Source organism: Mytilus californianus, unplaced genomic scaffold (assembly GCF_021869535.1).
Source record: "Mytilus californianus isolate M0D057914Y unplaced genomic scaffold, xbMytCali1.0.p SCAF_2, whole genome shotgun sequence".
NCBI lineage: Eukaryota > Metazoa > Mollusca > Bivalvia > Mytilida > Mytilidae > Mytilus > Mytilus californianus.
In genome coordinates, this window is record NW_026262668.1 from 23,388,712 (window position 1) to 23,415,636 (window position 26,925).

The 26,925-nt window shown below is 33.8% G+C and overlaps 2 protein-coding genes across 2 annotated transcripts in view; both read right to left on the minus strand.

Annotated features, from left to right (window-relative positions):
* Positions 1-26,925, minus strand: part of LOC127729509 (uncharacterized) — a 186,925-nt gene that overhangs the window by 156,432 nt on the left and 3,568 nt on the right. The window contains exons 2-6 of the mRNA XM_052237342.1: positions 22,846-22,916; positions 22,149-22,317; positions 18,414-18,722; positions 17,876-17,936; positions 13,715-13,785 (exon numbers count right to left, since the gene is read on the minus strand). Of these exons, the coding sequence (XP_052093302.1) occupies positions 13,715-13,785; positions 17,876-17,936; positions 18,414-18,722; positions 22,149-22,317; positions 22,846-22,878 (643 nt within the window). The 5' untranslated portion in view covers positions 22,879-22,916. The remainder of the gene's footprint in view (positions 1-13,714; positions 13,786-17,875; positions 17,937-18,413; positions 18,723-22,148; positions 22,318-22,845; positions 22,917-26,925) is intronic.
* LOC127729527 (uncharacterized) lies at positions 22-2,371 on the minus strand. The gene is made up of 2 exons (XM_052237364.1): positions 1,579-2,371; positions 22-1,008 (listed from the first exon to the last, which is right to left on the minus strand). The coding sequence occupies exons 1-2, from the start codon at positions 1,661-1,663 to the stop codon at positions 494-496; spliced, it is 600 nt and encodes a 199-aa protein (XP_052093324.1). The 5' UTR covers positions 1,664-2,371; the 3' UTR covers positions 22-493.

Here is a 26,925-nt window from a genome sequence, read left to right on the forward strand (position 1 = left end):
TATATATATATCAGAACAAAATTCATTGCGTCACTTTTATTTATGCATCCTTTGGCACAATACAAGTTCTAAAATTACACAACATACAACAACTAAATGTTATTTCAGATGAAAGTTTTGTTTCAGTTTCATTCATAGGATTTATTAGAATTTTGTATGTTTTGCCAAGTCCAATAATTCGCTCTATGTGACATAGAGACATAGTTGACTAAACCACCAAGTGTCGAACATTCAAGAATTTTCAGTGTTTCTGTTTTTATTTGATGAAAAGGTTGCCTGAGCTCTAGGAGCTTTAGGTTTTATCACGGGATATTCTGTGCTGTCAATAATAATCCAAGTCGTAGGAAACTTTAATTTGAAGTTGGATGGTGAAAAATACCTGACTAAACCACTAGATGGCCAAGTGTTAGCCTCACACCACTGTTTAGACATAAAAATAATCCATGTATACACAATATTCTTAACACTAGATTCAATCTAGAATCTAGACAGTTCAAAGTTGGTTGTATGATGCCTCAATTTCATCAAAGTCATAAAAAAACTGATTTTCAACTGACACCCTATCAATTTGAAAATATATGTATCTCAAACAATGTGCTGCTGGACCAAGTGTGGTCAAAACAAATAAAAATTTAGTATACAACTCTGAACCGGTATAAAAATGCATGGCTGTGTCACGTGTCTTCATTTCAAAATTCTCTGCTGAAAACATAGGCATTGATGGTGTTTGCGTAATTCCATCTGTGAAGCTCAACATTAGCTCGGCAGTTGGTGGTGGACAGTCATAAATCCTTTCTGCAGTATGAATGACTTCTTCAGGAAAACCAACTTTACAATCAAAACTTTCCTCTAGATTTCTACTACAATATTCATCAAGTTTAGTTCTTTTGTTTTCACAGGAAACTGCCCTGATTTTTCTTTTTGCGGACGATTCAGTCTCTTGCTTGGTCCAGGAAAATAGGCTGGGAATTGCAGTAGACTTAAGTCTCTGTATGGTGGGTTTGCGCCCTGAAAAAGGTTATAAAACATTAGATTTTTTATAATTAAATGAACTTCCATTAGCAATGTATACTTTGTACTACCTGGCGAAATATTAACTAGATTTATTCATTACAATCTGGATAAAACTATGTTTGCCTGATTCAATGTATGTTATGTAAATCCAAAGGACAAACAATGAGAGACTTATGCAACAAACGTACATTGTTTGTACCTAAATAACTATAATATAGATGAGAGCATGTCATTGTTTTGTTCCTGTTAACATTGTCATTGATATTTTTCAAGAAAGTCTATGAGGCATAGCTTATGCATTCCTGTCATTACTACATTAGCATAATTACTGCTAAAATAATTCTCAGTATGATATACCTCTTGTAAGAAATCATTATAATTGTAGCAATCACCAAAAAATTTCAAACAGATCACATTGATACGTAATCCAAAAAATTATGACGTCTTGAATTACCCACCCCCTTTTATTCTAAAACGATAATTGCGGTTGTAAACAGACTTTGGTTTATTCGCATGGAGATTACATATATAACTATATATTTCACAAAGAAAATAGAGTTTTACCATGAATAGTTTCCTGCACGTAGTCTTTTTCAGTAAAACGTGCCTTGCAAACAACAGCTGATTGAGATGGACTCCACGATATCATCGTGTTCTCATCCAATCTGCGTATGGGCCATGGCGTTGATCCAACTTTTCCTTCTTTTTAAGTCATTTGGAAATGCATGTTCTCCTCTTAAATGACATCCAGGTACACAACAACAAGTACTTGGCATCGTTAATTAAAAATATAACCAGTAACTGAAATAGTTGCACAGTGCAGAAACCGGAAGAAGAGGAACAGGATCCGCTACCACGGCGCCACCTATTCAGGAACGATAATTTGCTACTTTATATTACTGCGAAAATAACGTTAGACGGGTTCACGTGCATAAACAGAAATGCGCTTTAAATTGTATAATATAATTCATGTTCAGTCGACCTTTAATTATTATATCAACGACTGAAATGATTTATAAACATCTAGATTGCAGATAACACTCGAAATTAACCCGAGCTCTTTCCACACGGAATTCAAATAATTCTAGTTTGTCAATCGGTTGACTGCTTATAATGCAAAATACTAATATATCAAAAGTTTTTAAAACTAACAAAACACAATGATCGTTTCTCTATTTCCCAATGTAAATGAAATGAAACAAAAAACATTTTATATCGCAATAAGAAGAGGAGAGAATTCAACATTTCCGGATCTACTTGGAGTCTAATGACCCCCCACGTAGATAAGTTGGATATCGCGGAAGGAAGGATTAACCCGGCAACTAGAAAGGCATTAAAGCACTGCCTTTAAAAATCTAAACATGTGTTAGATTCAGCATATCAAAGTACCCGAAGAATTCAATTTTTGTTAAAATCAAACTAAGTTTAATTTTGGACCCTTTGGACCTTAATGTAGACAAATTTAAAAAACGGGACCCTAAATTAAAAATCTAAAAACACAGTTAGATTTGGCATATCAAAGAACCCCAATAATTCAATTTTTGATGAAATCAAACAAAGTTTAATTTTGGACCCTTTTGACCTCAATATGAACCAATCTGATAGCGGGCCCACAAATAAAAAATCTAAATACATGGTAAGATTCAGCATATCAAAGAACCCCATATATTCAATTTTTGTTGAAATCAAACAAAGTTTAATTTTGGACCCCAATTTGGACCATCTTGAAAACTGGGCCAAAAATCTAAAATCTAAATACATGTTTAGATTCAGCATATCAAAGAACCCCATATATTCAATTTTTGTTGAAATCAAACAAAGTTTAATTTTGGACCCCAACTTGGACCAACTTGAAAACTGGTCCCATAATCAAAAATCTAAACACATGTTTAGATTCAGCATATCAAAGAACCCCAAAAATTCAATTTTTGTTAAAATCAAACTAAGTTTAATTTTGGACCCTTTGAACCTTAATGTAGAGCAATTTAAAAAACAGGACCCAAAATTAAAAATCTAAATACACGGTTAGATTTGGCATATCAAAGAACCCCAATAATTCAATTTTTGATGAAATCAAACAAAGTTTAATTTTGGACCCTTTTGACCTCAATATGAACCAATTTGATAGCGGGCCCACAAATAAAAAATCTAAATACATGGTAAGATTCAGCATATCAAAGAACCCCATATATTCAATTTTTGTTGAAATCAAACAAAGTTTAATTTTGGACCCCAATTTGGACCAACTTGAAAACTGGGCCAAAAATCTAAAATCTAAATACATGTTTAGATTCAGCATATCAAAGAACCCCATATATTCAATTTTTGTTGAAATCAAACAAAGTTTAATTTTGGACCCCAACTTGGACCAACTTGAAAACTGGGCCCATAATCAAAAATCTAAACACATGTTTAGATTCAGCATATCAAAGAACCCTAAGAATTCAATTTTTGTTAAAATCAAACTAAGTTTAATTTTGGACCCTTTAGACCTTAATGTAGACAAATTTAAAAAACGGGACCCAAAATTAAAAATCTAAATACACGGTTAGATTCGGCATATCAAAGAACCCCAATAATTCAATTTTTGATGAAATCAAACAAAGTTTAATTTTGGACCCTTTGGACCTCAATGTGGACCAATTTAAAAACGGGGCCCAAAATCCAAAAACTTAATACACGGTTAGATTCAGCATATTAAAGAACCCCAAGAATTCAAGAATAAAACCCCATTGAAATTGATCAAGAAATAAGCAATTTATACGAAGTATCTTCTTTTGAACAATACTGTGCAATTGAATATTTCTTGCTATTGCGCAATACTGTACAATTGACAATTTCTTGCTATTGCGCAATATTGTGCTATTGGATATTTCTTGCTATTGCGCAATACTGTTAAATTGAAGATTTCTTGCTATTGCGCAATACTGTGCAATTGAAGATTTCTTGCTATTGTGCAATACTGTGCAATTGAAAATTTCTTGCTATTTCACAATACTTATTATATAATAATTTACACATCCTGTTTGGTGTGTATCTCCTACCATATCATTATTATTTGCTTTTAAATATAAATCAGAAATAACCAACTTAAAATGGAAAATTTTAAAAGAAAAAAAAAAGGAAAAAAAGAAAAAAAAAAAAAAAAAAAATCCCCCCCCCCCAAATTTTTTGAACCCCCTTATGATTCATCACCCCCAAACTCAATCCCAGCCTTCCCTTTGTGGTATGGTACCTTGCAGTACAATTTCAGAGAGATCCATACACTTGAACACAAGTTATTGTCTGTAAACTAGAAAAATGCTTATTTTTGGCCCCTTTTTGGCCCCCAATTCCTAAACGTTTCGGGCAATTACCCCCAAACTCAATTCCAGCTTTCCCTTTGTGATATGGAACCTTGTAGTACAATTTCAGAAATATCCAAACACTTACACACAAGTTATTGTCATGAAACTAGAAAAATGCTTGTTTTTTGCCCCTTTTTTGGCCCCTAATTCCTAAAATTTTGAGGCAATTACCCCCAAAATCAATCCCAGCATTCCCTTTGTGATATGGAACCTTGTGGTACAATGTCAGAGAGATCCATACACTTACACACAAGTTATTGTCTGAAAGTTACAAAAATGCTTATTTTTGGCCCCTTTTTGGCCCCTAATTCCTTAACCTTTGGTACCATAACCCCCAAAATCAATCCCAACCTTCCTTTTGTGGTATTGAACCTTATGGTGAAATTTCATGGAGATCCATTCACTTAAACTAAAGTTAGAGTGCGAAAACCAATGTGTCTTCGGACGACGCCGGACGACGCCGGACGACGACGACGCCGGACGACGACGACGACGACGACGACGACGACAACGACGACGACGACGACGACGACGACGCCAACGTCATACCAATATACGACCAAAAAATTTTTAATTTTTGCGGTCGTATAAAAACAGTTGATCACCACTGATTTCCAAACTGGTCCAAGAAATTGCTGATATAAACCTTTGATATAACAAGAAATGATTGTAACAGGATGCTGTTACGAAGTCTCCCAAACGAAGCTCCCATAATTCGTAATTCCCAGGGTTGCCTGACATTGGGCAACGTCCAGTGAAAATTGGTTTGGTCCAGTAAAGTTATATGCATTAGTGATGCCTGGGGACAAACCTTGTATATCATTCAAATCATCTTGGCATGACAAACCAGAATATATATGGTTTAGGGGTGGGGATCTCGACCATTTACAAGAAACTAGAACATTGGGGGTGGGGAGGAACCCCTGGGGACTGGCCCTATACGTCATTCAAATGTTCATTACATGACGAACAGGAATATATATGGTTTAGGGGTGGGGATCTCAACCATTTACAAGATATTAGAACTTTCTCAAATGGCAGGGGGTCGGGATGACCCCTGGGGACTAACCCTGTATATCATTCAAACCAACTTCGCATGACAAACCAGAATATATATGGTTTAGGGGTGGGGATCTTGACCACTTAGAAGATATTAGAACTTTCTTAAATGGCAGGGGGTGGGGGTGACCCCTGGGGACTAACCCTGTATTTCATTTGATGTGCTTTATCATGACAAACCAGAATATATATGGTTTAGGGGTGGGGATCTCGACCATTTACAAGATATTAGATCTTTCTCAAATGGCAGGGGGTCGGGATGACCCCTGGGGACTAACCCTATATATCATTTAAACCATCTTAGCATGACAAACCAGAATATATATGGTTTAGGGGTGGGGATCTTGACCACTTAGAAGATATTAGAACTTTCTTAAATGGCAGAGGGTGGGGTGACCCCTGGGGACTAACCCTGTATAACATTTGATGTGCTTTATCATGACAAACCAGAATATATATGGTTTAGGTGTGGGGATCTCGACCATTTACAAGATATTAGAACTTTCTCAAATGGCAGGGGGTCGGGATGACCCCTTGGGACTAACCCTGTATATCATTCAAACCATCTTAGCATGACAAACCAGAATATATATGGTTTAGGGGTGGGGATCTTGACCACTTACAAGGTATTAGAACTTTCTTTAATGGCAGGGGGTGGGGGTGACCCCTGGGGACTAACCCTGTATTTCATTTAATGGGCTTTATCATTTAGAACATTTTCAATTAAAAAGATTGTGTCTATCACAAACGGTTTTCAATTTATAATCATTTTAAAATTTTAAAAAATAAAATCCCATAGGGTTCTATAGTAAAACCCTTTTTTCTTTTTGCCCCTCAAAGTACCCCTTTATAAACCCCATTGCTCAAACAAAACCCTGATTGCACCACTAGACATGTTAGTCTAACATATTGTGAAACCCTAAGTTAATCTGACAAGCGGTTTTGGAGAACGGGTGCGGACAAGTTCAAATTTAAAAGCGGCGGAAGAAGAAGAAGAAGAAGAAGAATAATAATAATAACAAGAAATGATTGTAACAGGATGCTGTTACGAAGTCTCCCAAACGAAGCTCCCATAATTCGTAATTCCCAGGGTCGCCTGACATTGGGCAACGTCCAGTGAAGATTGGTTTGGTCCAGTAAAGTTATATGCATTAGTGATGCCTGGGGACTAACCTTGTATATCATTCAAATCATCTTGGCATGACAAACCAGAATATATATGGTTTAGGGGTGGGGATCTCGACCATTTACAAGATACTAGAACATTGGGGTGGGGAGGAGTCCCTGGGGACTGGCCCTATACGTCATTCAAATGTTCATTACATGACGAACAGGAATATATATGGTTTAGGGGTGGGGATCTCAACCATTTACAAGATATTAGAACTTTCTCAAATGGCAGGGGGTTGGGATGACCCCTGGGGACTAACCTGTATATCATTCAAACCAACTTCGCATGACAAACCAGAATATATATGGTTTAGGGGTGGGGATCTTGACCACTTAGAAGATATTAGAACTTTCTTAAATGGCAGGGGGTGGGGGTGACCCCTGGGGACTAACCCTGTATTTCATTTGATGTGCTTTATCATGACAAACCAGAATATATATGGTTTAGGGGTGGGGATTTCAACCATTTACAAGATATTAGAACTTTTTCAAATGGCAGGGGGTCAGGATGACCCCTGGGGACTAACCCTGTATATCATTCAAACCATCTTAGCATGACAAACCAGAATATATATGGTTTAGGGGTGGGGATCTTGACCACTTAGAAGATATTAGAAATTTCTTAAATGGCAGGGGGTGGGGTGACCCCTGGGGACTAACCCTGTATTTCATTTGATGTGCTTTATCATGACAAACCAGAATATATATGGTTTAGGGTTGGGGATCTCAACCATTTACAAGATATTAGAACTTTCTCAAATGGCAGGGGGTCGGGATGACCCCTGGGGACTAACCCTGTATATCATTCAAACCATCTTAGCATGACAAACCAGAATATATATGGTTTAGGGTTGGGGATCTTGACCACTTACAAGATATTAGAACTTTCTTAAATGGCAGGGGGTGGGGGTGACCCCTGGGGACTAACCCTGTATTTCATTTGATGTGCTTTATCATGACAAACCAGAATATATATGGTTTAGGGGTGGGGATCTTGACCATTTACAAGATATTAGATTTTTCTCAAATGGCAGGGGGTCGGGATGACCCCTGGGGACTAACCCTATATATCATTCAAACCATCTTAGCATGACAAACCAGAATATATATGGTTTAGGGGTGGGGATCTTGACCACTTACAAGATATTAGAACTTTCTTAAATGGCAGAGGGTGGGGGTGACCCCTGGGGACTAACCCTGTATAACATTTGATGTGCTTTATCATGACAAACCAGAATATATATGGTTTAGGTGTGGGGATCTCGACCATTTACAAGATATTAGAACTTTCTCAAATGGCAGGGGGTCGGGATGACCCCTTGGGACTAACCCTGTATATCATTCAAACCATCTTAGCATGACAAACCAGAATATATATGGTTTAGGGGTGGGGATCTTGACCACTTACAAGGTATTAGAACTTTCTTTAATGGCAGGGGGTGGGGGTGACCCCTGGGGACTAACCCTGTATTTCATTTAATGGGCTTTATCATTTAGAACATTTTCAATTAAAAAGATTGTGTCTATCACAAACGGTTTTCAATTTATAATCATTTTAAAATTTTAAAAAATAAAATCCCATAGGGTTCTATAGTAAAACCCTTTTTTCTTTTTGCCCCTCAAAGTACCCCTTTATAAACCCCATTGCTCAAACAAAACCCTGATTGCACCACTAGACATGTTAGTCTAACATATTGTGAAACCCTAAGTTAATCTGACAAGCGGTTTTGGAGAACGGGTGCGGACAAGTTCAAATTTAAAAGCGGCGGAAGAAGAAGAAGAAGAAGAAGAATAATAATAATAACAAGAAATGATTGTAACAGGATGCTGTTACGAAGTCTCCCAAACGAAGCTCCCATAATTCGTAATTCCCAGGGTCGCCTGACATTGGGCAACGTCCAGTGAAGATTGGTTTGGTCCAGTAAAGTTATATGCATTAGTGATGCCTGGGGACTAACCTTGTATATCATTCAAATCATCTTGGCATGACAAACCAGAATATATATGGTTTAGGGGTGGGGATCTCGACCATTTACAAGATACTAGAACATTGGGGTGGGGAGGAGTCCCTGGGGACTGGCCCTATACGTCATTCAAATGTTCATTACATGACGAACAGGAATATATATGGTTTAGGGGTGGGGATCTCAACCATTTACAAGATATTAGAACATTGGGGGTGGGGGGAACCCCTGGGGACTGACCGTATACGTCATTTAAATGTTCGAGACATGACAAATAGGAATATATATGGTTTAGGGGTGGGGATCTCAACCATTTACAAGATATTAGAACTTTCTCAAAATGGCAGGGGGTCAGGATGACCCCTGGGGACTAACCCTGTACATCATTCAAACCATCTTAGCATGACAAACCAGAATATATATGGTTTAGGGGTGGGGATCTTGACCACTTAGAAGATATAAGAACTTTCTGAAATGGCAGGGGGTGGGGGTGACCCCTGGGGACTAACCCTGTATTTCATTTGATGTGCTTTATCTGGACAAACCAGAATATATATGGTTTAGGGGTGGGGATCTCGGCCATTTACAAGATATTAGAACTTTCTCAAATGGCAGGGGGTCGGGATGACCCCTGGGGACTAACCCTGTATATCATTCAAACCATCTTAGCATGACAAACCAGAATATATATGGTTTAGGGGTGGGGATCTTGACCACTTACAAGATATTAGAACTTTCTTAAATGGCAGGGGGTGGGGGTGACCCCTGGGGACTAACCCTGTATTTCATTTGATGTGCTTTATCATGACAAACCAGAATATATATGGTTTAGGGGTGGGGATCTCGACCATTTACAAGATATTAGTACTATCCCAAATGGCAGGGGGTCGGGATGACCCCTGGGGACTAACCCTGTATATCATTCAAACCATCTTAGCATGACAAACCAGAATATATATGGTTTAGGGGTGGGGATCTTGACCACTTACAAGATATTAGAACTTTCTTAAATGGCAGGGGGTGGGGTGACCCCTGGGGACTAACCCTGTATAACATTTAATGTGCTTTATCATGACAAACACGAACATATATGGTTTAGGGGTGGGGATCTCGACCACTTACAAGATATTAGAACTTTCTCAAATGGCAGGGGGTCGGGATGACCCCTGGGGACTAACCCTGTATATCATTCAAACCATCTTAGCATGACAAACCAGAATATATATGGTTTAGGGGTGGGGATCTTGACCACTTACAAGATATTAGAACTTTCTTAAATGGCAGGGGGTGGGGGTGACCCCTGGGGACTAACCCTGTATAACATTTGATGTGTTTTATGATGACAAACCAGAATATATATGGTTTAGGGGTGGGGATCTCGACCACTTACAAGATATTAGAACTTTCTCAAATGGCAGGGGGTCGGGATGACCCCTGGGGACTAACCCTGTATATCATTCAAACCATCTTAGCATGACAAACCAGAATATATATGGTTTAGGGGTGGGGATCTTGACCACTTACAAGGTATTAGAACTTTCTTAAATGGCAGGGGGTGGGGGTGACCCCTGGGGACTAACCCTGTATAACATTTGATGTGTTTTATGATGACAAACCAGAATATATATGGTTTAGGGGTGGGGATCTCGACCATTTACAAGATATTAGAACTTTCTCAAATGGCAGGGGGTCGGGATGACCCCTGGGGACTAACCCTGTATATCATTCAAACCATCTTAGCATGACAAACCAGAATATATATGGTTTAGGGGTGGGGATCTTGACCACTTACAAGGTATTAGAACTTTCTTAAATGGCAGGGGGTGGGGGTGACCCCTGGGGACTAACCCTGTATTTCATTTAATGGGCTTTATCATTTAGAACATTTTCAATTAAAAAGATTGTGTCTATCACAAACGGTTTTCAATTTATAATCATTTGAAAATTTTAAAAAATAAAATCCCATAGGGTTCTATAGTAAAACCCTCTTTTCTTTTTGCCCCTCAAAGTACCCCTTTATAAACCCCATTGCACAAACAAAACCCTGATTGCACCACTAGACATGTTAGTCTAACATATTGTGAAACCCTAAGTTAATCTGACAAGCGGTTTTTGAGAACAGGTGCGGACAAGTTCAAATTTAAAAGCGGCGGAAGAAGAAGAAGAAGAAGAAGAAGAAGAAGAATAATAATAATAATAACTGAGCAAAAACAATAAGTCTTCCCAAACTTCGTTTGGGAGACTTAATAATAAGAACTGAGCAAAAACAATAAGTCTTCCCAAACTTCGTTTGGGAGACTTAAATATCAGGCAAGAATTGTACATGTGCAAGTGCTTACAATACAAATTACTATAGAATTTACATTTCTAAGGTAAACAACTCCTGACAATAGACATTATGATATTAACCTTCCATATAAATTTCATAACTATCCTTCAAGAAATGTAGGCTTGAGAGTTCTAAAACGCAATTTTCCATATAATTCATATTTCCAATTGGCACATAACTCTCTTGAAAATAGTTGATTGGCATTGATTTTCGAAATTGTCGGAGACATTGCTGATATAACCCTTTGATATAAATTTGATAAAAATCTGGCAAGAATTGAACATGTGAGCATGCTTACTATGCCATTTTTCATATAATTCATATTTCTAAGGAGCATAACTCTTATAATCAAATTGATGGAAATAACTCATGGAAAGATTGGAAGAGTAGTTTGAATAATTTAGGTATGGTGTGGACAAAATAGAACATTAATAAAGCACTATTGCTGACAATTGTATTAACCGCAGGTCTTTAGAAGGAAAAGCACTTTTCCAGATGATAAAATGAGCTAAATGTGAATCAAATTGAATTTCGTTTAAACTGCAGTTAATATCTTAACCAAATAATGTTCCCGGAAACATGTTCAAAAAAAAAATGTGAATCAAAGATTCTTCTAATATTGAGTTTACCAAGTATCCTTGTAAGACATAGGACCGACAGATAGACTTGAAACTAAGAATTTTATTGTGTTAAAAAATAATCTAAAAGTTTTTTTTGGGGCATTTTGTAAGTTGAAACATAGGTATACTATTTTTCTCCTCTGAGAATTGCTTATTGATTTTGAAAACAATTATCATAATTATATGACATTGAAGATTAAAATTGTAGAGTGTATTTTAATCAATTTATAATTTAAATATCTTTCAGCAAAGGGCATTGAAAATGTACTTTTTCAACATAAACAAATTAAAAAACTTATTTGTTGAAATGTGGATTCTTTCTTGATTGCAAAAATATATATACACTTCTTATATTCAAATGACAAAAATTGATAACAGACATTTGATTGAGAATAAACTAAAGAAAAAATGGTTTGTTCTTATTAAGAGTTTTATAAATTAAATAACTGTTTCAAGCCAATCACTGATAAAAAAATAAGCAAACTAACCTAAATTGTTGATTAATTACAGATGATTCTTGCAGATTTATCAAGTAAATTATAGGCCTTACTTGAATACCTTTTATATATTTATATTTAGATTTCATTTTTTTTTTTGAAAAAAAGATCTTGTTAATCCTTAATTAATCATTTGTCTTTCAGACAAAATTTACACAATCACTTTTGTACTGTAGATCAAAAGTAATACACTGTAACAGGCAATGAATAAATCTATCATCTATATATATCAAACATATCTAATATATGCATTTGTGTATTCAATTATGAGGTCAAATATTTGTGTATTGAGATGTTTATTGAAGGGTCTGTATAATTATGTAAGACTGAGGTTGATTACTAATGTGGTCAATATGATTGGCATTTAAGGAGGTGGGGCATTGTAATTAAGGCCCCACCTTGTCTCTGATTGTTTGGTGATCATGACAGTTGTCAATTATACTAGTATTGTATCATTACTCAATTACCTAATCAAAATGACAAAAAAGCCTGGACATCAACACACCTTAAAGACATACATACTTGAATGAACTGCTCCAAAAATATAACTCAAATTTTTTACAGTTCATATGTGCATATGTGCACAGATATGAGAACTATAGGGAACTATATTTCAGTGTGTATACATTTTATAGATTTAGTAGCTAACCTGTGCTTAGTTACTTGTTGTTAGGGAGGCCGGTGCCTTAGGAAAGATTTAGAACAAGTTCCAATCTTTCCAAAAACAATTGATCTGCACTGTATTTGGACATGCTGATTCAAACCTTTGATATAAATTTCATAAAATTCTGGCAATTGTACACAGGAGAGCCCTTACATTGCAATTTTCCATATAATAAATGTTTCCAAGGGCATAACTCTTTGAACATTGATCTGTACCTATTTTCGAACTTGTCAGAAACATTGCTGATATTAACCAATGATACAAATTTGATAAAAATCTGGCAAGATCAGTGGCAGTAAGATTTAAGGAATTAAATCTTTAGTTTTCCTTTTATTAGGCCTAAAAAAAAAATATTTGTGTTTCCGGTAAATCATTTTGAAAAATAGGGTTGGTAGGTCGGATTTTTTTTTTTTTTTTTTTTTTTTTTTTTTTGACATTGTAAACGAAATCCGGAAAATTATCATGGTTTTTCCGGGTCCGTAATTAGTTTCAAATACCGGAAGTGCGGCCATTTGCAATGTTTTTGAAGCACCTGCGGTGCAAATTTCTTTGATTTTAACCTATTTGGAATACCTTTTGACATAAATAAAATGTTTTACTGGCTTTCTGTGCCAGTAGAAGCAAGTTAGATAAATAATTATGTCGATTAACAGAAGCCTGTGTCAAAAACAGTGTCAATTGATACCTTTTTTTTTGAAGATCCAATAAAAAAATTAGGGTCGGGGCTAAAAAACAGGGTCGGTCGGGTTACCGGAAACACAGATTTTTTTTTTCTCGGCCTTAATTGAATTGCTTTTAATAATAATATTAATATAATTATTATTTCCTCAAGCTGTTTATTCATTCATTCTCGTTAAACAACACTTGGCAAAGGCATTTTGCACAGCGAAAATTAACTATTGAAATATTAAAACTATTGTTGAAATACAGATTGAGAACAATCTCTACACTGATGGCAGCAGACTTAGTTTCTTGTTTTAAGAAAATTTTAAGAATCTACAATAAAAAAATCAACAATAATAAAAATTAATCAACAGCTTAAAAACATACCGGTACCATTAATCACATTGCCATTTTCTTCAAAATTACTGAAATCTATTCCTTCTGATTCATTTTCATTCCTAGAATACATGAAAGTAAAAACATGAAAATGCATAAAATTTTTAATGTCAGTCATTAAAAGTGCCCTTCAAATTTTTTTTTTTTTTTTTGGCATAGTGTTAACTAAAGATCCTGAGGGGAAACACAAAAATATTTTTCAGTATCCAAGCTACTTTCACTCAGGAAGCAGTTGAAATGAAGCTTTTCATCCATGAATAAGGGTAATAAAAATTGGCTAATTTTAAAATATACAGATTCAAATATATATATATATATATATGTATGTATGTGTCCAGCACATGTGTTTGGAAAAAAATATATATTGTAACTATGTCCCTAAGCTTTAAATAAAAACATACCAAAAATTTCTGGTATTCATGCTTTACTTTTCATATAAAATAATTACTAGTTTTAGTTTTAGTGACTCACTACATAAATTCGAACTCTGTCTACAAGTTTTGGTTCTTAGCATTGTGTATGAATTTCATAAAATTTGGATGAGGAAAATTTAAGGTAGCGTGCTCAAACAATAAACTGCTTCGCTGAGCGCAGCTGGATACGCCCACAAAGGTCCAACCCTGAACAGTTGGGACAAAAATGGACACAATATTCAAGCTTGATACAGGTCTGAATTTGGATTGTATTAAATATTTAACATATTATAGGTTTCTGAATAAATGTAGTCAAAGAACTTGAAATTGGTTATATGAATTGAATTTATATTCAATTAAAGATTTCTTGCTGTTGTGCAATACACTGTGCTGTTGCGCAATACTTAGTAAATCTGTTGTCAGACTATAAACAATTAAAGTTCAATTAATTCTCAATGTCATATTAAAAATTTATGAAAATGTAAAGGGAGCTTACATCAATAGATATAAATAATTCACTAAAGTTTTTTGAGAATTTCTGACAGCATTTTTGAGTTATTGTCCAAAAACTTGAAAATCCCCCCTTTTTTAACGAATAAAACCCCATAACTCAGAAATGTAAAATATAAAATTTATAAAATTGTAAACGGAGCTTACATCAATAGATATAAACAATTCACCAAAGTTTCATAAGAACTGCTGAAAGCATTTTTGATTTTTAGTCTGAAAACTGAAAAATCCCCCTTTTTTTTATGAATAAAACCCTGTAACTCGGAAATGTAAAATCTAAAATATATAAAAATCAAAAGGGAGCTCTTGTCAATAGATATAAACAATTCACCACAATTTCTTGCAAGTTGGTGATAGCATTCTCGAGTTATTGTCCGAAAACTGGAAAATCCCCCTTTTTTTAATGAATAAAACCCCATAACTCGGAAACGTAAAATCTAAAATTTATAAAAAACGAAAGGGTGCTCACGTCAATAGATATAAACAATTCACTAAAGTTTCATGCAAATTGGTTAAAGCGTTTTTGAGTTAATGTCCGACATGTTGACGACGGACGGACGGACAGACAGACGGACGGACAACGGTATACCATAATACGTCCCGTAAACGGGCGTATAAAAATGGGACAGACGGAAGGACAGTATGAAAGATGAAAAGACGGACAGAAGGACAGTCAAGGGTAACACTTAATGCCCTTATTACCTAAGTCAGGGGCATAAAAATGTAAAAATTTCAATAACATTTGACATTTTAAGGCTCTCTTTACAATAAACTCATAACATTATGTCTTCTTAAAATGGAGCAAAAACATAAAACAAAGTGTAGTGGTGAAATGATGTGCACAACTACAAAATCTATACTATTAAATGAGAAGACCTCATTTTGTGTGTCGCTTCTCTTCTTTCCACAATAAATTAAACATCATGCCTCTGTGTCCTATAGGTACAATGCATAGTCGCATTTATCATCCTTGCTTATGATTATTCAGTTTTGGTTATTTTGGGAGAAAAATAAAAATAAAGGCGTCCGGATATGGTTTCCATCATCGGACTGACTTTTGAGTCGTATAAAAGACTTCCGTTTAGGACTGATTCAAATTTACACATAATTTTCATAAGTACTTGAGGACAGGACAATTATTTTCGCGTTTTTCTGTTTACTATGATCATACATATACTATAAATAAAGTGTATTTGCTATTTACTATCAATTCCAATAGTTTATTATCCACGGCGGTCACTAATATATTATTTATCAGTGACCGTTTATAGTATTTAAAGTATATGTATGTTCATAGTATACAGAAAAACAGAAAACAAAAAATATTGGTCTTTGGGAAAAAAGGGGGAGGGCTTAAAAAATATTGCCCTGTCCCCAAGTACCTATGACTTTTGATACCTTTCCTGAAATTCTCCAGTTATAAATCTTTTTTTTTGAAATGCCCGCGATTTCGCGGGTGTGTTCTAGTTAAGTTATAAATGTTGAATAATGCCAACTAGGTCTTGACCTAGTTCCATGATTAAAAGTCAGATATTACAAGCATTCTGAGAGTATTGCATGGCAATACATAGTCCCCTACCAGCTAAAAATTCATTGTACTGGAACAAAATGCTTACTTGATCTATAACTTGTCATGGTGTACTATATAACAAATATCAAGTCAATATCTTCAAGCATGACAAAAAAAGTGTGGAAAACTGATTATTTAGGTGAATTTTCTAAAAAAACAAACTCTCTAAAAGTCTTATTGAAGCATTCATCCTTTTGATTATTGATGAATAGCTTGGGTTGATTGTCCAACTGCTGATATCTCCTGGACAAATGCTGATATTTGTATTTTTATCCCCCAAGTTACAATTCATTTTAGAAATGATTGATCTGTCATTGACTGCATGAGTTTCTCTGCATTGAGAATTGCAATATTGAAAAATGCAAGACATTAAATTAGCATTTGGTGGCAATGGCTGGAATACTGTACTAATTTTTTTATATAAATGTCTGATAAAAGTTAAATTCAAAATGATCAAAATGTCTATCAGTTAAAAACATAATTTCTTCTATTGTTTTGGGCATTTCACGAGTTGACACACATTTGTGTGTTAACCTAACTACTACAGAAATCATTGAAATTGAAAATTAAAAATATTTTCGATGAACATTATACATGATCATGATATAGTTTTAAAAAAATTGAATATAGTTGGTCTTATAGATTGGTATGAATATTGCCCATTTCAATTTTGAAGATTATAAAATGACCAACCACTGTTTCTGTGACAACAAATAAAATATCTCGGAAAGTAAAGCAAAAATAGGCTGAAGAGTTCACTTATATTGCAAGTGAAAAATCTCATTATTTCAAAAGGAACAGCTCCTTAACCTTTTGTCCAATATAGAAAGTAGGAATGTTGTATGAAATTGGTGTAGATAACACTAATACAACAATTTACACAGATGTACAAACAAGAAGTAGATGTGGGACAGTTATGACAATAACAGTGTAGCTAACCTAAATGAAGCTCATATCCAAAAACAAAGATACAGCAGTTTTTAGTTTCTGAAAATAAATGACTATTTCTTCTTTTTTAAATTTTGTATGTACATTACATTTCATTTATATTATGTTATACATGTAGGTATGATATGTACGTGTCTTGAAGTTCCTAACTTGAGGCTTAAAGTTATCTGAGCTCGAGTGTGTTGCTCACAAGTAATTTTTGAAAAATTCTGACTAATGAATATGTCAATTTAAAAAAATTTAGCATGGCTTAAAACAGCACATTGTAATAATTGAAAAGTCAGTTAAAGAATGTTAGACCCTATCTCATAGAAAATCAATCTTATCATCTGGAATTAAAACAACCACTTTACCATTTTGACACTGTGAAAAGGATATTACCCTAAAATGATAATATTGAACTGAATTAATTACATTTAGACAAATATCAACAAGGCATTTTGTAATATACATCTCATAAACAATTTAAAGATTATTACAACACAGGACTTATCAAGATCTATACCAAATGTATATATGCTTGTTGACCTGTTGGTGACCTTCTGCTGTTGTCTGTTCTATGGTCGGGTTGTTGTCTCTTTGACACATTCCCCATTTCCATTCTCAATTTTATCTATCACACAATGAAGTATTTTTTAATTTCTAAGAGTTATTGCATTCTTTTATTTCTGCATGATTCTTTATTGACTTTGTCAAAATAACAATGCTTACTTGAAATGTGTTATCTCTTTACATGTAAAACTTCTTTCATCTTGTGGTACACACTTGTAGTCTGAAATAAAATACAACTGTGTTAAACTTTATTAATTTCCAAATGGAAGATTTTGAAACTTAGGGATTTTCTAAACTCTGAGAAATTCATGAAAAGTTTTAATTCATAGAGTAAGGACAAGATCTTGGAAAATATCCTCCTTAGCAGACCTTGTTGTGTAGCACCAAAGCCATCTACATAATCCACAAAGGTTAAACTGCCCATACTGGTAAATAAAAAAATGTTTAGACCAGTATTTTTTTAAATATTCTTCTTTTGACAAACATATATAAACTATTTTAATAATTTAAATAGCATTTTTAAAAGTCAAACAGAACTTTTCATACATCTTTGTTAAACATGTCAACAAAATGACAGAGATGGTAATATTGCAATATTTTCCTTTAAAAAAACAGATAGTATTTTTCATTCATTTTTAACAGAAACTTATTACTTTAGTATCCATATCTGTTTCATGAAAGGTTCTTTTTGATATACCTGACGAGAGTTTCAGTCCATTGTTACATTTTTTGATGAGACAGGTGCAGTCCTCTTGAACTGGATCACAAGAACATGGATCAGAACGGTTTGTAGAAACAAATGCATAGTTCTTTGTATAGTCACATCTACATTTTCTGTCTGCAGTTGTACTACCATTGCTGTATATAACTTGCCCTTCCTCATTGCATGGTGTTTTTTGGAGGATACAGTTAGTTCCCTGAGTTGAAGAAAATGGTCTTGATTGGTACCGTTCATCTGAACAATCCACAGTATCAAAATTACCTAAGTTGATTACGGACTTTTCTCCTAGAAAAAATCATTAAAAATAAGCATATATACATTTGGTATAGATCTTGATAAGTCCTGTGTTGTAATAATCTTTAAATTGTTTCTGTATTTTATAGTGTGATTGAAAGGGAAGTTATGACAGTACTTTTAAAAAAAAATATTCATGCGATTATCTGTCATTGTTTTAGGACTAAAAAGCCAGAATCCTTTAATTTCAAACTGTCATATTTATACTGGATGTTACAACATAAACAAACTTTCATCAACAATATTGTTGTAAGATCTTCATAAAAATTTTGTACCTGTTTTTGTAAAAGCATTGAGGAATAATATGTGAATTGCAACAGTTGTAAACAGGAATGAACGTCTATGATTAATAACACTTATAACTTTCATTTTGAGAAACCAGAAGTTTTCAAGCTGATTATAAGTTACAAAAGAAATCTGACTTTTGACACACTTTTCTTTTGGCTATCAAATGACATTAAATCAATGTTTTCATGAATCATACTTTTAAAAGTAATCTAATATGAATAATAATAGTTTTATTCATGTATTCAGCATTAAAATAGTTCACATTTTACAATTAAGCTTCTAATCTTGTACTTGTCAAAATAGATGGGGACACTTGCATGCATGCATGATGTGTAATGAATATTAGTATTTTTACTTAACCTAAAAGTTTCTATTGAAATTGCATAAAAGCTTTAATATTTAAATCTAAATTATCGATAGTTTTGGCTTGTATTATTAGGTACTATTATGTCTTTGATCTCATTAATGGCTTTATTAATTGTTTTTGGTGGTCTGATTATGAAAATTACAATTTTGTAAACTAAAAGTAACCTATAACTTCATAAAGACTCTTTGAAGTGTTGTTGTCAATTTTAATTATATAAGTAACCTAGTCAGCTTGGAATGAGCTAAACAATGCAAGTACGAATGTAAGACATGCAAGACATGAAAGGGAATTTATCTTAGCATGCAGCTTGGCCCTTTTGATCCCAAGTGTGTCTTGACAAATTCTAGCACAGAATTCCCTCAAACAGATGCTTTTGGTCTTGAACTTGGAGTGAAGTGAAAGTTTTTACTTCATGTTGAAGACCTTGTGCTGACTTTAAGAAAAAGAACAGCTATAAAAGTACTGGTAAATTGGAATGTTTTATAGAAATCTAAGTTCATGCTGATATAAGATATTCCTTTGGCAGATATGTCAAAATTAATGTTTAAGTATGGGAAACTCAAAAAATCATTTGGATCAAAAATCAAAATAGGAGGCGCACTATGCCATTAGATTCTAAATATCTTGTGCAAGATTGAAATAATAAAATCTAAAATTTATAAAAATCGAAAGGGAGCTTACGTCAATAGATATAAACAATGCACCAAAGTTTCATGAGAACTGCTGAAAGCATTTTTGAGTTATTGTCTGAAAACTGGAAAATCCTCCTTTTTTAATGAATAAAACCCCACAACCTCGGAAACGTAAAATCTAAAATTTATAAAAATCTAAAGGGAGCTCATGTCAATAGATATAAACAATTCACCAAAGTTTATTGCAAATTGGTGAAAGCATTTTTGAGTTATTGTCCGAAAACTGGAAAATCCCCCTTTTTTTAATGAATAAAACCCCATTACTCGGAAACGTAAAATCTAAAGTTTATAAAAAACGAAAGGGAGCTCATGTCAATAGATATAAACGATTCACCAAAGTTTTATACAAATTGGTTGAAGCATTTTTGAGTTAATGTCCGACATGTTGACGATGGAGGGATGGACGGACAACAGTATACCATAATACGTCCCGAAACGGGCGTATAAAAATCCATCACTATCAGTGGTCTCGTTAGCCCAAAATAGAAGGGCGCCGCGCCCTGGGTGCCTTCATCCGCGCCCTTTTGCCCTAAAGCCTTTTTCTCAAAAACCCTTGTGCCGTTTTGGTAAAATTGCCTTTTGTTTCATCGATTTCTTATCACAAAGTTAAATTACATATATGACACCAGGTGATTGCCCCCAGGTTAATCATGTCATTACAATCAATTACAGTGGATAAGACTTCAAAGGTGCTAATAACTAGGTAATTTAATTAAGACAATGTACCTTTTTGTCATAAATTTGATGAATGTGTCAGCGAGTGTTTTTAGCTTGGGTCGGCATTTTCAATCTCCAAGAAGAGTGTATAAATGAAGACTTTCATGACTTTAGAATAGAATTTAAGTCATCAAAATATGATGATAAACTATGCCTTCACAGAAACGCCGTCCATCTCAACTTGTGAGCGACAAGCAAACAGTAAACATGTTCGAAATTAATTTTGGAGTTACTTCCCCTGTTTTAGCTTATTACAAATGTGTGCTCCTAAAATATTATCTAGTATTAAACATAGGAATAAATAACCAATTGAATACAAAATTATATAAGAATGTTATCTTAAGGATATTAACTGTCTTTGAACATACCAAAAAAAAATTATTGCAATTTATTTTGAATAATCATACTTTTAGCAATCCATGTTCTATATATTGTCAATTAAGAAATTTATCAGTTCAATTGTTATAATGATGTTAAGCTGCAATCCTACATAAATGGGTAGTGTGAAGTTAAACTATCATGACATCAACTTGATGAAGCTTTACTAAATAATTCCTTAACACAAACAATGAAAAAAAGTTTTGAGGGCCGAACTGTAGCTGAAAATTTTGAAATAAGACAACTCTGTCACATGTATGCTAAATTATGAGATGTTTAGTTTATGTTGTTTTTTTTTGGAAAAGGGGGGGGGAGAATAGTAAGTTAATTTGCCTCTATTGGTTTATAGTGATGTGATGTATGAATGTGTATTGACATGTTTTTTGAACATGTCGAATGAATTACATTTTCTAATGCAAATTTTATAGAATAAATAATCAAAACAACAACTTATGCATCTTTATTAACAACATATACAGTAAAAAAAAGAATGTGAACTCGTGATACACACAGAAACGTAGACAAAAGAAATGAGCAGTGCCTTTTCCTTTCATAAAAAAGTGCCCTGCCCTCCACTGGCACCCTGCCCCTTTTGATTTCTAGCTGGAGCACTGACTATGATTTGGAGATTAGAAAAGATGAATGGACGAAACCAACAAATGAAAAAAGTTACTATATACCTCTGCTTTAATAATTCGGTAAATTCAGAAATTATTGCAAGCATTTATTATTGCGATTTTGTCATTTTAGACCAAAATGCAATTATAATTTTTTGCGATACTGAGAAAATCCCGCTTCATTCATATAAAAAAATCCAAAATGCAAGTTTAAATTATTGCAATTAAAACCCTGTCACATTTTTCACAATAACAAAAACATTGCAATAATTTACGAATTTTCAGTAAGTCCTATCAGAAGGGTATCTCTATATGATACAGCTTATCTGACATTATATTATACTTCTTTAAAACATACCTGGTGGTTTTTTTGATGGTCCTTTGCAGTTTTCTGAGTAATTCTTGTTTACTGAATCATATAAACAAGTGTAACTGGCAACTGCTGGGCATTTCACAGAAGCAGTCAAATACAAATTATGTGCATAAGGACAGGTAATGTTGAAAAAAGATGATACTGCATGTAGAAACTGAAAAAGATAATAAATAAATAGTGCACATCATAAGTGTATCATACCAATAATGCATATCATAAGTGTATCATATGAATTGTTTTGACAATAGTGAACAAGAGTAGTGTGATCAATGGTGCCCCTACCCTTCTCTGCACTAATTGCACTTAAAAATGATAAAAGTGACTTAACATGACCTTTATTATAAAGTTAGTATACAGGTTTGATTGTTTTATTATTTGAATGACATTTGATACTGTTCAAACTTTACATATATTACTTATTATTTTGAACACCAAAATTTATATGATTTTGTAATACTTCATCTTTTTCACTAGAAATACGACCAATTCTGCATCTGCTTCTTTCATAAGACTAAGCTTGATGTAATATCAATAGGATGACTCCATAATTGATGCAAGTTCTTACCTATTTTTACTTTCTTTCTACTATTTTTTCAATTTGCCCTACTTTCATGACTATAGTTTATTATTAAAATTTTGCATTTAAGCTGTTAAAGTTCACAATAAATATAATGTATCTTACAAGCACATAAAAGATGATAACGACTACTGCCATAATTGTCTAAGAACTTCATATTTCGTTCTTCTTCATATCTGAAAAGAAACTTTAACAGTAATGATAAAAGTAGAAAAACTATAAACATGATTATCGCTATTTTGTGTATTTTTTCTTTTCTTTTTTTTTTTTGTGATAAATTTTCATATCATGTTTCTCGCTGGAGATAGGGAATTATCGTCAGAAACTAAGGGTGCACGTGACGTTGTCCATGTAAATATCAACAACGTCATAGGCAAAATAGCAATAAACAGATTATCAATGGGCTTTCAAACTCAAGGATGTTTCTCAGCCACATCCAATCTCAGGGCTATCGGCCTTCAATGAGATTGTAGCTGAGAAACACCCTCTAGTTTAAAAAACCATCCATAATCTATATTTGACATGATCAAAGAATAGGTAGTTATACAGGACAAACACATGGCTGTAACATGTGTAAACCCATCCCTTTATTTTAACCGTTTAAGGATGTTTGTTACCCTGCATGCCCTGTTTCATAATTTTTTTTCAAGGAATGTTATTAATTGATATTATATATATATATATATATAACTCGTCTCAAATTTAGTCCAACAATGTTAGACCTTTCAAATTTGCGTTAGAAAATTTTTTGTTCTTCCCTCAGCGAGATTCGAATCCTTGCTTCTGTGACATCGTGGCAACACCGCCTGCACCATGTCCAGCGCCCTAGGTGGTCGAGTGGTCTAGGGAGCTGGGCACTGTGCAGGTGGTGTTGCCCGGATGTCACAGAAGCAAGGGTTCAATCCCTCTGAGGGAAGAACAAAAATTTGCTAACGCAAATTTGAAGATCTAAAATTGTTTTGCTAAATTTGAGACTGTTATATATATTATGGTGTTAGCCCTGTATAACCATGTGTTATCCGATGGAGAATGTCTGTCATAAACTTGTCACATGTTTAGACGTGTATATATATATATATATATATACAAGTCTAAATTGAAAACAACGTTCAAACCTATGATTGCGTTGGATAAAAACCGCAACTTTTATACGTGTGCATGCAAAACAAATTTCTTTGTAGAGGGGTCTAAATACAGCGCAAACAACATTTTCCAAAAGACCAAAAAAGTGAAAAAGTATATTTTAACAAAACGCATTTGACTAGCAGGTCGAACAACGGATGTTCTTAAACCCTGCTGACTGCCATGGCGATTGCCAAATAAACGGATCACAGATGTAACACAATGGATCTTAATTATTAATTTAATACCAAACAGAAAACAATAAACTTGCGGAAAAGATGGTATACCGCAAACATGAGGTGCAAAAATTTATACACCATATCCGGATTTCGACAATTAATGTCTCTTCAGTGATGTTAGGAATCGAATATATATATATATCATATAGCCTTGTTGGTAGAGTGGTCTGGGCAGCTGGACACAGTGCAGGCGGTTTTGCCACGATGTCTAAGATGCAGGGGTTCAAATCCCGCTGAGCCTGAGGAAATGTTTACACAAATTTGCAGATCTAACATTGTTGGGCTTAATTTTAGATGAAGTATTCAACTGATTTTTATAGTTTGTTCTTATGTTGTACAGTTACACCACTGTTCCAGGTTAGGGGAGGGTTGGCGCCTTCAAATTTGTTTAACCCCGCCACATTCTATATGTGCCTGTCCCAAGTCAGGAGCCTGTAATTGAGGGGTTGTTGTTTTTTGCTGTTTCTCATATTTGTTTTTCATTTATTGTTTTGCATAGTTTGTTCTTATGTTGTGCCGTTATACCACTGTCCCAGTTTAGGGGGAGGGTTTGGCACCAAACAAACTAGTTTAACCCTGCCACATTCTATATGTGCCTGTCCCAAGTCAGGAGCCTTTAATTCAGTGGTTGTCGTTTGTTGCTTTATATCATATTTGTTTTTCGTTTATTATTTTGTACATAAATCAGGCCGTTAGTTTTCTCGTTTGAATTGTTTTACATTTGTCATTTCGGGGCCTTTTATAGCTGACTATGCAGTATGGGTTTTACTCATTGTTGAAGGCCGTATGGTGACCTATAGTTGTACATGTCTACATGTCATTTGGTCTCTTTTGGAGAGGTGTCTCATTGGCAATCATACCAATTCTTCTTATTTATATATATATATATATATATATATATATATATATATATATATATATATATATATATATATTCCAGATCATACATGCCATATGTGTATTTGGACCATACATGTATGGTTATGACCATATGTGTATATATACTCATATGGTCAGACAATATGTGTATGGTCTGCATTATTAACATGAGCATAATGATGAACGTTGAAACGGTGTCTCATTAATTAGAGTTTCTAAAAATGAAATTTTGACTTATTCAATCATATGGTAATTATTGTTACATGATTTATGCTAAAATGTGAATTCTACTTACAATAATCATAGTAAAATAATTTTTACATGCTCATTATTGATTAGTCATTATTGATTTGTCCTTACGAAACGAAATATGTCCACTTTGTCTTTGAAAATTAACTTCAAGATATATTTCAATAAACTACTTAGCAAGAAGTCAATTGCTTTTAAACCTCACAGGAACTTTGGCCTTTGAACCAACTCTTTTTTCTTCTTTTTTTTTAAATTATTTTGGTGTTTAAATTTGTTTTTATTAAATTGAAATTTTTGAATATTTCTAATTGTTTTCAGTAAAATAATGTGCTCTTGCTCATATTCATTACATCTTACAGTGACAGTAAGATCATATGAAGAGGAGCAAGAACACATTAAACGAAAATAAGTAGAAATAAGAAGAATATTGTTTCTTAAATAATCATTAAAACAATAAGAAAAAAAGTACACTTACGGACGAAAAAGTAGAGAATAAAGGCTATTTAAATTGATTCTATATATAGCAAAGCTAATATAACAGATACAACAAGATTCAGACAGTACGCAAAATTAAAGATAAAGGAATTCAGTTTGCAAATTGTGCCCTTTTGCTTTCAGAGAATGAGCTCTGTGTATTTGCGAAGAAAGTTAGAACTTATTCAATAAATACCTAATGTAACCTAAATGGTCTAAATACTCATATGGTTCAGCCCGTTAATAACCAAATGAGTATAATACTCATATGGTCCGGAACATATTTATATATATATATATATAGCGTGCCTAGAAAATCAACTTAACAATGTTAGAGTAGATCTAATTCTTTATTACTTTCTCCCCGACCGGGGATGCATGGAACCTGACTTGTAGAAGTCACTTTTTGTTTAAAAATGATGGGAGGTAACTTATGACACCAAATATTCTGACTTTCATAAGTAAAGTCAGAATATTATGACTTGTTTATATCAGAGCTCTGACTGATCTTCAATCATTGTCTTGATGACAGGGTCATCTCTCATGTAAATTATCTTCTCTTGTAAAATGATAATCTCCATTGTAGTTTCTCCTTACTACTTAAATATTGAAAAACATTTACTAAGAAATAAAAAAAAGTAAAAATTGTATATAAATAACAGAAATGATAAGAAAAAAAACAACAAAAAGATTACCTATTAAATCATCTACTAAAATGGATCGTTTCCTCTATGTACTCAGCTAAAACTTGAATGATAATCTCTGCATTTGGCAGATCGATTGATAATAAATTGTCTAAATTTGTTGGAATTTGACCGGTTATATGAAGTAAATTTGATGAAATAATTTGTCTCTGGCTTCGGAATTTAGTTCACACTCAAAAAGGTAGTGTTGAACATCTTCTTGTTTACAGGTTTCACAGATTTCAGAGGTGATGTGTTGATTTATTATAAACTGGTATGCATTTCGTTTTGAATAACTTGTTCTTAAACTGTTGATAAGGTTGAACAATTTTTTTGATGGGAAGTCTTTTTTTATTTTATTTTTAACTTCAGGGTGAAATCTAAAATAATGACGTCGGAATTGCTGTTTTCCCATCTTCTATTGCCAAGGTGTCTGGCAGCTTCATTGATTCCTCTTATGTTGGCATGTCCTGGAGTCCAGTTGAAATTTATCAAAATTCTGTGTTCATTTAAAAATTTTATTTTTCCTTTGATTTCAT